Here is a 14505-nt window from a genome sequence, read left to right on the forward strand (position 1 = left end):
TTTACTAGATTCTTATCTCCCCTTAATTTGACTCGACTAAAATATACTGATGGTATATCGCGTTTTATATTTTTAATTGACTCTACGGATAATTTATTTGCTATAATTTTATTTTGTGTTTATTTATCTTCGTTTTATACTTGACATTTTTATTTGCCATATTTATTTTTTAATATTGCCTACATTTTAATTAAGTTAGCAATAAAATGTTTTCCAGGTTTTAATTAAACATCTATTGGCATTTGAGTCATGTAGGTAACTGCCGAGCGGTATCTCTTTCTTTTCTCTTTTTTTTACAAATTATATCCTGACAATTTTCATTCAGCTTTTTGACCTTTTACTTAAATTTAAGATACTAATTACAACCAGTAACACGCAATAGTCATTAATTAATTAAGTGTATCATGGCTATGAATGTTACGTAATAACTTTAAAAATAATACCTTTGAATACGTAACGTAATATTAAAGGAATACTTTAATTAAATTACGTTTTCCAAAAATCCTTTGGCGTATCTTGTTTGTAGAACTTTTGTCACCGTTTTATCCAGCGTCCTCTTTGTATCGTAAAGGGTTTCTCCGAAATAAACTAATCTAGTGTGAGCTGCAAAGGTAAGTACATTAAGCAGAAGCTCTCATAAAAATAAAATATGTAAGAGACTCTTTTGAAAAACACATCTTATAATGTTGAGTTAATTCAATAGAAGCCGGCAACCGAAGGCGGTTGCGACCTTTCAGTAATTGCCTGAATCGAGTGAGATCGCTAAAGGGGACGATTCATAGCTTTGTCGCAGAAGTGAGACTTACTGTCCTTTGCCGGCTTGCCAACGAGAAGTAGTGGACTCAAAGTGAGTAGGAAGTATTTAAAAGGTCTTTTTTGGTTGTCTGAGCTCTCGACGACTTAATTTCTAGTATTTGTCCGATATTTAAAGGCTTTTCTGTATTTAAACTGTGGCTTATTACTCTTGATGTCTGTGATTACTTTTCTATTTGAAATGAGGTCTGTATGTATGTTTCAAAGATAAGTCTGACGTGACTAAGAATGATGTAGTTTTTTGGGTTCACTCTGAAATGCATTTATATTAGTCACAAAATGCAAAATGTGAAAATAATATCGGTAAAAATCATTAGTCTCTTTTAAGAATTTAAAAAGTTTTGGTTATCGGTGTCCAATCCAATGATTTCATCCAATCATGTAACGTAAAAGTTAGTAAGATGTCTGCATGCGGGCCACCCGGCCTGATCCGCCAAGTTCCCAACTTTTTCTGATGGCCAAGATAAATATCAGAGCGGGACCGTAAATTCAAAGAATTCTGCACTCAGTAACTGTGAGCTGAATTAGAATCACATTTACTTAGTAAGGTTTAATCTTTCAAAGTAGTTTCTCGCTATATTCATGTAAAGACAAGATTGCAGAATCAAAGTAGCCACAAATGTCTATATAAAATAAAATCATATAGAACTATCATCTCTTGCGATGTCCACATAAGTAATATTCATCTCGCTATGCGCACGTGATATCAAATCGAATCGCCGCGCTATCTAGTCCACTTTGTGTCGCCGTGACTGGCGCCCAACCAGGGACCGTACGCAAATTGGCGGCGAACAATTAATGGCCACCTGGCTCCGTTGCTAATCGACCGATAGAATTAAATGAACGGACTGCACTAATTGCCCGGTAAGACAAAGGGGCAAACACTCGCCTTTGAGCTGCCGATGTCTAGTGTCACTTGAGGCGTAGACCGTTGCGTCGACAGACGGCCCTCTGCCGCGCTTGTGTACTGTTGATATTGAACTGAGACGTCTGTGTACTGGATGCGTTTGTGGTACACATGTAGCTATGTAACGACCCAATAATGGGAACACAGGCAAGTGGACGTAACTAGAAACACGAGTGTCTTGTATTGGTTGACACAAAGCTAATACCGCGTATCGGGTATACTAATTACAATTCGCTTTGATATATGCTCAAGAGCCCATATTATATATTTAACTAGCTGGGGGCTTTGATCTAAGCGGATATGACATCTGTCTTAGGTTATTGTCTAACCTTGAAACTACCTACTCTACAAATTGCTGATATCAATCGAATTACCTACTTACCATTTTAGCGGCTTCTTAAGTTCTTTGAGATATCTTAAAAGGTTAAAACATAACTTGCAAAATAGAGCAATTATGTGAAATCTTTATTATGTATTAGACGATAAGGCTTGATAAATAATATTGCGGCTCAGATCAAATTTTACGATTGTCATGTTATTAAAACATTCGTGATAGGATAATAATAGTTTGTGTGTTATAAACAAAATGCCGCCGTGAGTCTATCTCTGTGTTTTTTAAGGGGAACAAAATTAATTGCATTTTTCTTGTCCAGTGCACTGTAGGACAACAATCAATTAGCTTGAGAAATACCTTTTACCGTAACAATGTGCAGTGATCGAGGCTGCGGCCGATAGCTCTCGTGCGGAGTGCACTAAACAGCTACGTCTAGGAGCGAACACGCCAATTACACAGCATTAGAGACCGAGGACGTTTGTATCTGCCGCGTGCCGAACCCAATAAGGAGACTGCCTACGTGCCATTGTTGCAGGCACTGCCAAATTAAAAATAACTAACGTCTTAGGTATTGGTTTCTCAACAGAAAATTGCTTGCAATCGAATCACGATAGATAAAAGCAATTACTTCCAATAATAGCCAAGAAGTATTAATACACTCTATTTTCAATATTAGCTTCTCCACAGTAAAAACATCCGTTGCCATTTCGAATGCCTCCTGCCATATTTAGTTTTTAAAGTTTTTCGTGAAAAAATAACGAATAAACAAAACTAAAATAAGGTTTTGCAATTCTTTTACAATGATTTTATGATGATCTCGGCGTGTCTGACGGTGGTACTCTTTAGTAGATTAAATTTACGAGTTTAAAACTTTGACATCTCCAAGTTTTGAATATATACTGTACTAACAACAATCTATGATTATTTCTGTCTGTTTACTGGTATTTTTTTTGTACAAGAAAAATTGAATTTAGTTCCGTGTGACTTTTTGCATTCGTTTTGACTTATATTACAATATTTTGACTTCTATTACTATCTACCAGCGTAGTTTAAAAATATTTTTTTAAATTAATACAACGAAACAAAAATACAGCCTCTCAATAATTAAAGAAATATTATTTTTGAATAATGAAAAGGTTAATACCAACGCGGGTCCGAAACTAGACGGGAAATCTCAATAAACATGCTTGAGTAAACCGTTGCATTATGTATTTAAATATGAATCATCCACACGATAGTTACTACAAAAATAAAGAGAGATATTATAATTTGTTGTGCATATGACGTAATGTAAATGAACGATCAAGATGACTGTATCACGATCGTTTGAAACGTAGCGATCCATGTATTGTTTCACAGTTCGGAAGTTTATAACGTCATTAACTTCACAAAATGCATGCAAACGGAATCTCATTGAAACACGTTCACGTATCATGTAAATAAAGCTGAGTTTTACGAACATGTGGCGGCTCTCTGTTATATGATAATAGTGTCTGACAGACATTGAGTGAGCGACGTGACAGTTACACAACGCCTCATTAACCGAATCAGCTTTGACAAATAACGTTTCCCAATTAGCTGCAATGGACGATCAAAGTCAAAAGTTTAGTCCTTTGAAAATTCCTTTGTTAATCTAATTGAATTAATGGATCGGGTTTACAGATCACAGAATTAAAGTGCCGCCGGTAGCAATCAACGAATTAAAACTTATGATCGTTCGCCAACACTACACTTGTCTTGTTTACTGTATGATGCTCTCAGTATTTATATTTATTTGAAGTTTTTGCCAAAGGTTTTCTTGCAAAGCGACGAGCTTTGAAAAGATTACAGTGAGAAATAAGAGAGGTTTTCTATAATCTGTTTTTCTTGTACAGTTTTCTTTGAAGGAGAAAATTGATAAATCAACAGTTCCTTATCGTTCTTTGCAACATCGAATTAACTCTACATTTTATGACGGTAAAATGTATCTAGGAGCCGTCGTTAGGTTTCAATAGAGATGTGACATTTATTGCAAGTGTAGTAACATTCACAGTCGACTGGTTGTGAGAGGGGTGTAGTAAGATGGTGTGTGACACGGTGGCAGTGGAATCAGTGCGCTTAGCGCGGAGCCCGGGGCGTGGAGTGGCTCGTTATCGCACTCTCGCCGCGTATGGCCCGCCGTTGCCGCCGCGTAACGATACCCTGGAGTGCCGGTCACCACACCAACGTAGTTACTCGCACCTCAACTAGACAGATTTCGACAACCCTCAAAGAATACGAGCTTACATTGCAATGCTAAACAGAATATGTATCCTTATTTTCCAATTTTTGATTCCCACATATTTCGAACTTAAATTTACAGTTACGAATTTAGGTAACCTTCACTGAAACCTCAAAAAAAGAACAAAGTTTCTAGGCAATTTCCAAAAATAAATGTAACAAGTTGGCTATAATTTATTCTATTATCAAAGCTTGTATCTTTCTGGAAAACAGCGTGTTTCATAAGATATTTGTAATAAACAAGATCAATCGGAGTAACAAGCTCAAACTACATTTATAATTTGGCAAGAATATTGAGTGTGACGCAGCGGCTTCGGCTTTGATTGAAATTCTGCTCTGTTAACGAAAGCTTGACAAATGTCACACCCGTGGAAAGGAACATAAATCGACACTTCACACATTCAGAAGTTTGAAGTTCTTAAGTTGGCATTGATGCGAGGCGCGCCGCCACCGCCGCGCACGAGCTGCGAGCGACCAAACCACACATTTTTTAGCTTCGAATAATTATTTTGAAGTAGATCTTTAGATATTTTATGTAGCTTTGATCTAGGACTCTTGATTTGCGAGTACAACCAAATTATGAGTTCAATGAGATTAATATGATTATAATTCTTTAGATCAGTAAGTTTTCTGATATTTCTTTTTTGTTGTTATGAATGGAGTTCAAAAATATTTTTCATTCATGTTTTCTGACAGGAAGTATTCATGATTTGTTGGTTATTAAATGCTATACATACTGGTTTTTGTGTACACATGTTTTTTTTCTATTGATATATGTTCTTCGTGTTGAATTAATTGTCAACTTTACACCCACGAAAAGCTGAGTAGAGTGTTATTTCTTGTAAATTGAATCAAAGCAGGAATTAACATATAGGTGTTACTCCTATATATCTTAAAGTAAAAATAAAGATAAAGAGCTTTTGTCAACAAGCCTCTTTCATGTTTCTGTCATGTATTACTATTAACGATGGACAATCATTTGTAGAGTCTAGAATGGCTGCATACTTTAAATTAAACGTAAAAAACTGTATATATCAAGTAGAACAACGTTTGTACGTCAGATTTTTTCATCCTATTTTGGGTTTCCGTTGCAAACATCTTATAAAAAGCTTGTCACGCCGGTCGCAGGAAGTGCTCTAAAAACAGAAGTGAGACGAATCTATGGTTTGATTAATTGATAACAGTAGCTCACAAACGTCGTGCGCTCGCGTTACGGACTCGCGGTGTGTTGTGGGTAGAGTCGGCGGGCAGGCGACCTGCAGAAGGATCAGTTAGAACTCTGGTTGGAACTTCTTATGTTTACTAAGCAGTAAACAAAGGGACAGCCTTTAAGACAGTAACTATGGTAAGAATGATTCATTATTAAATGATGCAACGGTTTATTCACGCGTATTTATCGGGATTGCCTGACAAGTTCGACTCTACCGCGTTAGCTCATGCACCATCATATATTGCGGACTGGTAAACGTAGTTTATAAGAGAATATCAGGTTATTAGGGTTTCCGTGCTCAAAGAGATAAATGGAACTCCGTTTAACTCTTTGACTCGACCGTCATTAGGCTGTATTTCATGAAGTGTGCTAGATAGAAATTTGTAATTTTCAATATAAAAATCGAGGCCAAGCAATTGTTGAAAACGGTCATAAATTTGTTGGGTTGAACGTACGTACGGAACCCCCAGTGTTGCCCAATTTGCGCGTAGACTGTTTTAATTTGACGTTTTATTGAAATTTATAAAATCGAAGGCACTACACTGCAAAATCGAATGCTATAATCCCATGAATATAGCATTCGATTTTGCAGTTCCCTAAATTTGATGCAAGCAACGAAGTGTGTAGAAATTTCGTTGTCGTAGCGTGGCGTAGTCTTCGTAGCATAGAACTGTAGACCCTTAAGCTCACAATAATTGTAGGGCATTGTTGTAGTAATTTTTATTGTGTATTGATCATCAGATTTTGCTATAATTACATAACTCACTAACAGGCTTCTTCGCTTACTCACGTCGCGTTCTTAAAACATGCGTCACTATTTAAAAAATAATGCGACATAGCATGATTTCTTATAATAAAATAAATTGAAATGTTTTACCTCCAAATGCCATTTAGCAAGAAAGTATGTTTATAAAAAAATACAACTACAAAATAATCTCGATATCTTATCGCATTTCCACTTTTTATAACGGTACATTTGCCTAATTAAAACAAACTGTAAGTCATAAAACCAAATTAATTTACTGTAGGTTATCTGACTTGCGGTCCGTAGCTCTCGTGAAAGTCGTGGGGCGGGGAGGGTGTGGGAGTGTCGGCTCGGTCAAAGGGCCCTTTGATGTTTGCCGCCGGCTTAATGCACCGCCCGCGGCCCCCGCGCCGCTCATCATTAGCAATTTCCCTGTAATTTATTATCTTTACCGCTATTTATTTGTACAATTTCATGGGTGCATGACGTTTCGCACCTCTCGCCGTGACCGATACGGTCAGCATCAATTATATCGAGCCGTTTTAAACGGAAAGGGATCGCAGGGTTTTATCGATTTTAGTTTTGCTACAAACAGATCATTATGTTATTCGTGTTGGCAGCTGTAAATAATAGCCTTTACAAACGTCGCCTTAAATTTGCCGAGGCAAATTATCTTGTTACTTTTTGCTGGAATTGAGAGACCGACTGCAGATCTCAATTTCACACGTTTTAGAGATTCGTATTTTTTTTTTAAGTTTATGCGAACCTTTTTTGCTAACACCTACATACTTAGCTCATACGGTAAACACATACGATGCTTTATTTGCATACTTGTGGAAATAACTAACCGCAAAAAATTAACGAATTCTCGACGAAGTCAAAGTCAGAGACGTTGTGAATTAAATTCAAAATAATCCAACAAAACTATCTGAGGGCCAGGGCTGCCTTCTGGAACAATTGTTTTACTGATTGTTGTAATTCTCTTTGTAAACGTTTACAACCAGATTTTTATTGTTAAGTCTACAAAAGACAACTGTAACTGGTCTTAGTACTTAGAGCTTAACTTTAAATTACTTTATTATGATATTTACTTTACATTTTTATTTATAACCTTGTATTATGTTATTACATAAAGCTTTGGCAAAGCGATGGCATTAGAAGTTAAACACGACCTGGCCATCCGTTCTATGTAGTTGCACATAATGACTTGTTATTTATAAGGTGTCATTACAGTATGTGTTTAAGTGATATGAAAATCCTTTTGAAAAGATTCATATTTAAAGTTTTGCCTGACTCATTTTAAGATTATTTTTTTCTTATTATCAACAGCTGCTCCAGAGCAGAGATTTCTCGTATTCTTCTTTCGTTTAAGTAAAACGTATTTTCGGCCTTAACTTCATATTTCTTCCAAAGCATAAGTTCAACCCTGCACCGCAAACGTGAGTGCCAAAAAATCCAAGCGCGGCACGTGCCTCTGTCGGCACTTGCGGCGAGCGAGAGCGCGGACTCATTAGCGACTCGCGACGTTTGAGCGGTACAGGAGCGGCGGAGACGCACACCGCCTGCGCCTGTCTCACACATACTGATGCTGTTCAATACCGCTATCTGTATGAATTGTTACAGACCGAATTTGTAACTAATAATCATATCAATAAAAGCAATTCCTAATAAAATTATCCCCACCCGTCAATAGTCACCAATTCAAGTTAACATTGTTTGCACCAATTACGTACAATGCATCGTGTTGTATTGTTATGTCAGAGTAACAACGTTTCGCAAAACCGCCAAAGCATTATTGCCATGCATTGTTGGCCTCACAAACGCAACGTGCTTTTAGCGAGCAAATTACTCTCAACTCACTGCCCTCTCGCACAATATATGTCACTATTTACGCCCTGTGTTAATGTAATTAACAAAACGTGAAATCAATCAAAGCTGGTGTAAGGCGGCGAGTGTCGCGCGAGATCAAAGCGGGAGACACAAAGGCGCCGCGGTACGGTCGGCAGCGCCGCCCGCCGGCCACTCCACACAGGGCTGCCATTCGTTATTTTTGAAATATCTACCGATCCAAAAGAGTGATTTCAGGCAGATTTTTTTTTCTTGTTTTGATTCCAGTTGCTAATATTTACTTTAATTTGGGTTTAATTAATGTTGAAAAATTTTTAACGTTACTGAAATCTAAAAAGCCAATGTAATTAATTAAGTAAGTTTTTTTCTGCTTAATAATCCTGTTGATAAAATATCCAGACTGAGATATGGACAATCAATTGACATCAGAGCCTTTTAATTGAATATGAAGTAAACAATAAATGGGGACAACCCTAATTAACCGCATTCTGCTGACCTTACCCGCTATGCGATTGCACGTGCCAACTAATCAACATGTGCTCAAGAACTTGTGCGGGACTCCTGAACTCCTTTTTGTCTTGCCTTTGTCTTTGACAACATTTTTAATTTATTTTACTTGATTCCGTCTCTTTGACTCGTGATAAGGTTTTTTTTCATTTTGTTTGGAATGATATGCGCTGCACAAACATGCTTGTTGATTATAACAGCTCTAACACAGAACGTGATAACGTTATCAAATGCAATAATAAAATATGAAATTTAATTATATGCGATGGACTCCAGCAAATTACGAGCAACAGGGGAAATTTGGATGAAAATTTTAATAAAGAGTTTAGAGCTTAGAATTACTGCGTGTGTACCTAACACACGCATTAATGATAATCTAAGTCACTTAAATATTTCATTAAATGTCTAAATTAATTTATCCCTAATCATATTCTTTGAGACGCTATAAAACAACAAAAAAATTCTATAACACAAAACGTAAACACAGATATGAAAATAAAAATGAGTTTATGAGACAAACGAGGTTTGTCACCGTACCGCAATCTGTGGGCTCGTCAAAGGCTGTAGATCATGATTGTCGGCAGATGTTTGCAGAGCGCGGGCCTCCCGGCCGGGCAAAGCGACCGCCCGACAAAGTCTTATGATATTTGACTTGGGGAGAAGTCACCGTTGATACATGACGTCTGACGACAAATAGTTCACTTACATACATGCTAATGTAGTATTTGATATGTTATTGATTTAAAGAATTAGTTTACTCAACACAACGTGGCAATGCAGCCAGCCTTCTGGGCACGTTTCCCGACTTTGGCAGGGATGAAGATGTCTTTTTTGACGCTTTATAAATTATGTATATTTTTAATTTTGTATTGATATACCTATATAGTTTTAAAAATGTAAATATGAAGTTGAGTTTATTGTAAGGTACGTCGGGGTAACATCGTAAAAGGGTAAAGTACGAAAATTCTCATTTACCTGAGATTTAGGCAAATAATTTTACTTATGGCAACCCAGCGGTGAAGGACAACTCAAGCCGTCCCCCACCTCAGTCTGCCTCGAGCGTTCTAACCGTGTAGTTGTGTGTGAAATGCATTTTTTGCCAACTGTCATTTTCGACGAAGTTTTGAAGATTTTCGATCTTTACCCATCATCTATAACTTTCCTCTCAGGTGAGATATTTATAAGTTTTATACTTGTAATTGTTTATTATTACGTTATTAGTGATGACAAAGCAGTAGATAGTTCATAAATAATGCCATTTCGGATATTTTTGTATTTTCGATCTTTACCAATCGTTTTGATAAGAGGTAAGTTCGGAATACTATTCATTCGATCTTGCCCCGTTTCAAAATCTCATTATAATAGACAGGGGTTCTCAACCTGGGTCAAATTATATCGGTTTAAGTTTGTCATAATAAATTAAAATGATAAAACATTAATATTATTGAGGTTATTTCTGTTTTTGTAATTAAAAGGACTATGGATATTTTAAGAAGTACCTAATTAGGTTCATAGAATAGTCGTTTTGTGTGCAATGGAGTTTTTTTTTTTTTAAGATGATGATGATGATGATGAATGATTATGTTCGTTTGGGAAAGTGACAAACACAAGTGACAAGTGAACATGACAAACTCCTAAATATGCTCTATTCTTTAAAATATCCGGAATTTCATATTTGTTTTTTTACTCAATAGTTTAATTGACATACATTTAGTTGACTTTGGGTTTAAATTTAAATATTGGTTACAGATTAATCATGCCACGAAAATATTATAGAAAATCGCTTCGCGCCACTACTTACACTCAGGAAGATTTAAATGCTGCCTTAGAAAGTATAGCAAAAGGAGAAAAAAGCCAATATGCTGCTGCAAAACATTACAGAATACCAGTATCGACACTCAATGACAGGATTAAGGGTAAAACTAGAATAAAAAGCCAAACCCTGGGTAGACCAACCGCCATTCCTGACGAAATAGAAGTCAGATTAGCCAATGCTCTAATAATACTGGAAAAATGGGGTTTTGGTCTCTCCAGGGTCGAAATAATAAACCTCGTCGAAGAATTTATCAAACTGAATGAAATCGCTACACCGTTTAGGAATGGGAGGCCGGGATCGGACTGGCTGTATAATTTCCGCAAGCGCCATGGCCTTTCTATAAAAAAACCACAGCCTATAGAGCATGTCCGACGACAAATGACGGATCCATTTATTATTGAAGAATATTTTAATTTACTAGAAAAGGTATTGCTGGACCTTGATTTAGTAAACAGACCTAGCCAAGTATGGAACCTAGATGAAACATCGGTGTCTCTTGATCCATCAAAGACTAAGGTAGTTGGCAAAATCGGAAAAGCTTCATCACGCACTACATTTGGCACAGGAAAAGAGAATATAACAGTGTTGACTGCAGTTAATGCTAATGGAGTAAAGTTAACGCCACTTATTGTTTTTAAAGGTAAATACGTTTGGAATCAGTGGATAGCGGACGTAAAAAATGAATACGGTTTTGAATTAGCATATGCTGCTAGTAAAAAAGGTTGGATGGAGACGGACATATTCCGTAATTACATGGAAAAAGTCTTCATTCCCAATCTTGGAGACGAAAGACCTGTATTACTGATTTATGATGGCCACGGAAGCCATGTCGATATTTCTGTCGTAGAATTAGCTACCCGTAATGGTGTTACTATTTTAAAATTGCCACCTCACACTTCACATTTACTACAACCCCTTGACGTCTGCGTCTTCAAATCATTTAAAACACGATGGGATGCTAAGTTGGTAGAATGGCAACGACATAATGTGGGTGTTAAATTACCCAAAAAAGAATTTTCAAAACTGTTTGCAAAAATATGGCACGAAATTAATCCCGAAATTATACGTAATGGTTTTAAGAAGGCAGGAATTATTCCTTTCAATCGCAATACGATTCCTGTTGAAAAGTATGATCCCAGATCTTATAGCAGATGGCTTAAAAGCAAATCTGAAAACGAAAGTTGTGCGTCTCATCATGTAAATATGACGACTAACACTGTCCAGAGCCTTAATAACTTATGTGTTTATGCTATCAATTTGTATTTACATCAAACTGTTATACCACACATGTCTATACCAAATGACACGCTATCTGCTAATACAATGAATAACTGCTTATTTATACATAGTGATTATATACCGGAAAGCTATCAAGAGGAAGAAACTGTTACTAAAGAGCCCGAAGTGTTAACAAAAAATATGCCCAATAAAATAATTATACTCTCTGACATAATGATTAAACCTGGTACTTCAAATGTCCATTCTTTGACCAGACTTTCCAAAAACGGTAAAGAAAACACTACTTTTGTTGCTTCAAATAGTTGTGACCTGCCAGAATGTCTACAAACACCACATAATTTGAAAAAACCAGTTGATTATGAACACACGTTTGAAAATTTACTTTTAGAAAGAATACGACAGACTAGACCCGAAAACAATAAGACCAAGAGAAAGCGTGTAGGTCTTGGTGCTGAAATTATTACACAGAAATGTTTAGAAAACTATAATACACAAATAACGACAAAACTAAAAAATACCAAAGAAAAGAAAAAAAATAAAGTGGTAAACGAAAAACAAGATGAAACCGTTGCTAATCCTAAAATAAATAATAAAAGAAATAAGAAGGAACAAACTGACAATAAATTAAAGAAAATTAAGAAAAGAAAAATTGAAGCTGATACTAAAGAAAATAATAGACAAAAAGGGAAACTCTGTGACAGTGACAGTGATTCGAGCATATCTTCTTTATTTGAATTAGCTGATTCAGACGAAATAGATTATGAAGAATATATAGCTGAACTTTTAAACCAAGAAATAGACAAAGAAAATGATGAGCCCAATGAGTCAATGGGACTACATGATATTGCATATTTTACTAAACAGGATGAATTAAAAGAAAATGACTGGATAGTAGCCCGTTTCGCCACAAAAAAAAGCTTAAAACATTTTGTTGGCAGAGTATTATCGATTGACAAGACGATACCTACCGTCAAGTTTTTACGTAAAGTTAAGGATAGTAAATATAACAAAGGAACAGTATTCACTTACCCAATAATTGACGACATTTGTACCATAAAACATAGTGATGACATAGTGTCAATATTGCCAGAGCCACAGATTTTAAGGCGGGGTCAAATTATATTTGACATCAATTTCAATAATTTTAACATACAATAGTGATTATAGTTATATTATTACTTATTTTTAATTATTATTGTAAACTTGCACAAAAATGATTGTGCCAATTTAAGGTGGTAGCTCAAGGGTAGACCGCAAAATTCAAATTTCTAAGTTTTTTGTAATTTGTTTGTTTTTTTTTTTTAATTTTTTTATATTGATTGTTATCCTACCCGTAGCGGTTATTATAAGATGCTAAATGAGTACTAAGCTATGAAAAATCTCGTTATAATTTTTGATAAAACAATGAATAACTGGTTTCATGGTGTGTTCAAAATAAGACTGATTTAAGTATAACATTTTTAGTTCTTTAACATTGTTTTTATTTTTAATATTTACCAAATAAAACGGTTTGCTTGTTCCTTTTGATTGTTACGTTATTAACATGAGCCTTTTATAATATTTTTGAAATGTTGTATTTTTCTGTAAGTGTATTGTGCAATTATTGTTTGATTATTATAAATATAATTTGTACCTATTGGCAAATTTTGTTTCCATTCATGTCCTAGTTATGATTACTACTACGTCAACATTTACTTACACAGCTATTATGATATTAAAACAGTTGGGAACCCCTGTCTGAATTTGGTAGAAGTGGGGTAAGACCGGAATATAAAATTCATTATTTTACAATATTTCATACTTCTTCTTACTTTAAAGTACTTTGATGAAGAAACATGTATACTTTTACATTCTTTACACAATTTGTGAGTGAATCCAGTGACCTAAAACAAAAATTTAAAAAAGTACCCCCAATTGTCGGTCTTCCCCCCTACATTACGATCTTTACCCGTTTTCATTATTTTCGTTTATGTGTATATTTTTATTAATATTTATATTAATATATAAGAATAATGATTCTTTGCCTGGTGTAAAGTAAAGTACAATCTGTTGGTTCTATTGAAAGTTCTATAGTTTGCTGCTACATTATGTGTTTCGGGTTCATATAGATGCTTAAAACAAATATACCTCATCTCATCAAAATCGCGTTCGATGTTGCCCCGATCTACCTTATAAATATTTTTAAGATAATGTAAAATTGTTTTATACAAGGTTTACTCAATTGTAAATAAATACCGACATTGGCGACATTAAATTATGGAGGTTAGGCTACTTACTCTCCCGTAAATATTACAGCAGTAGAAATTGTAAAGAGAAGAACAAACAGTTCTATATATGATACGATCGATGTGTGAACTATTAAAAGTAGGTCGTATTCATTATGCACTCGATACACGTAACGAAAAATAGGTCTATAAATAAAATACTCAAACTTTAATAATTTAAGTGGGTAATGCATTCTGTTGCGTGCAAGTGCAAATATTACGTTTTATAATCGTAGCCTAAAATAAAAATAATCTTTTGTTTATCCTGGAACTTCAAACTCTGAGACAAGCGTATAATGTAGATATTAAATAGACCGCATGTGATTAGCGAGGAAACTGGTGATCATCAAACAAACAACTTCTTTTTAAATTATATCAAATGTATTCGTTGTTCGGCAAATAAGCCGATTTCAGACTCAAAGACAATTTTCTAAGAAAGTGTATAACGTGGCTGTTTTAGTTTACTTTGAGACGTAACTTCTTGGTCCTTGTGTATTATTATATTCATAGTAATAACAATTATATTAACTTTAGAAGCTAGCGAAGAATTTATTAATTTTGAA

General features: G+C 35.3%; 2 protein-coding genes across 2 annotated transcripts in view; both read left to right on the forward strand.

Moving 5' to 3' along the window:
- Nucleotides 1-14505, forward strand: part of LOC113494741 (axin) — a 64884-nt gene that overhangs the window by 2586 nt on the left and 47793 nt on the right. The gene's annotated exons all lie outside the window — the stretch shown is intronic.
- LOC113494739 lies at nt 9465-14479 on the forward strand. Its single transcript, XM_026873179.1, has 2 exons — nt 9465-9792; nt 10373-14479. The coding sequence occupies exon 2, from the start codon at nt 10380-10382 to the stop codon at nt 12834-12836; it is 2457 nt and encodes an 818-aa protein (XP_026728980.1). The 5' UTR covers nt 9465-9792; nt 10373-10379; the 3' UTR covers nt 12837-14479.

This window comes from Trichoplusia ni, chromosome 6 (genome assembly GCF_003590095.1).
Source record: "Trichoplusia ni isolate ovarian cell line Hi5 chromosome 6, tn1, whole genome shotgun sequence".
Taxonomy (NCBI): Eukaryota; Metazoa; Arthropoda; class Insecta; order Lepidoptera; family Noctuidae; genus Trichoplusia; species Trichoplusia ni.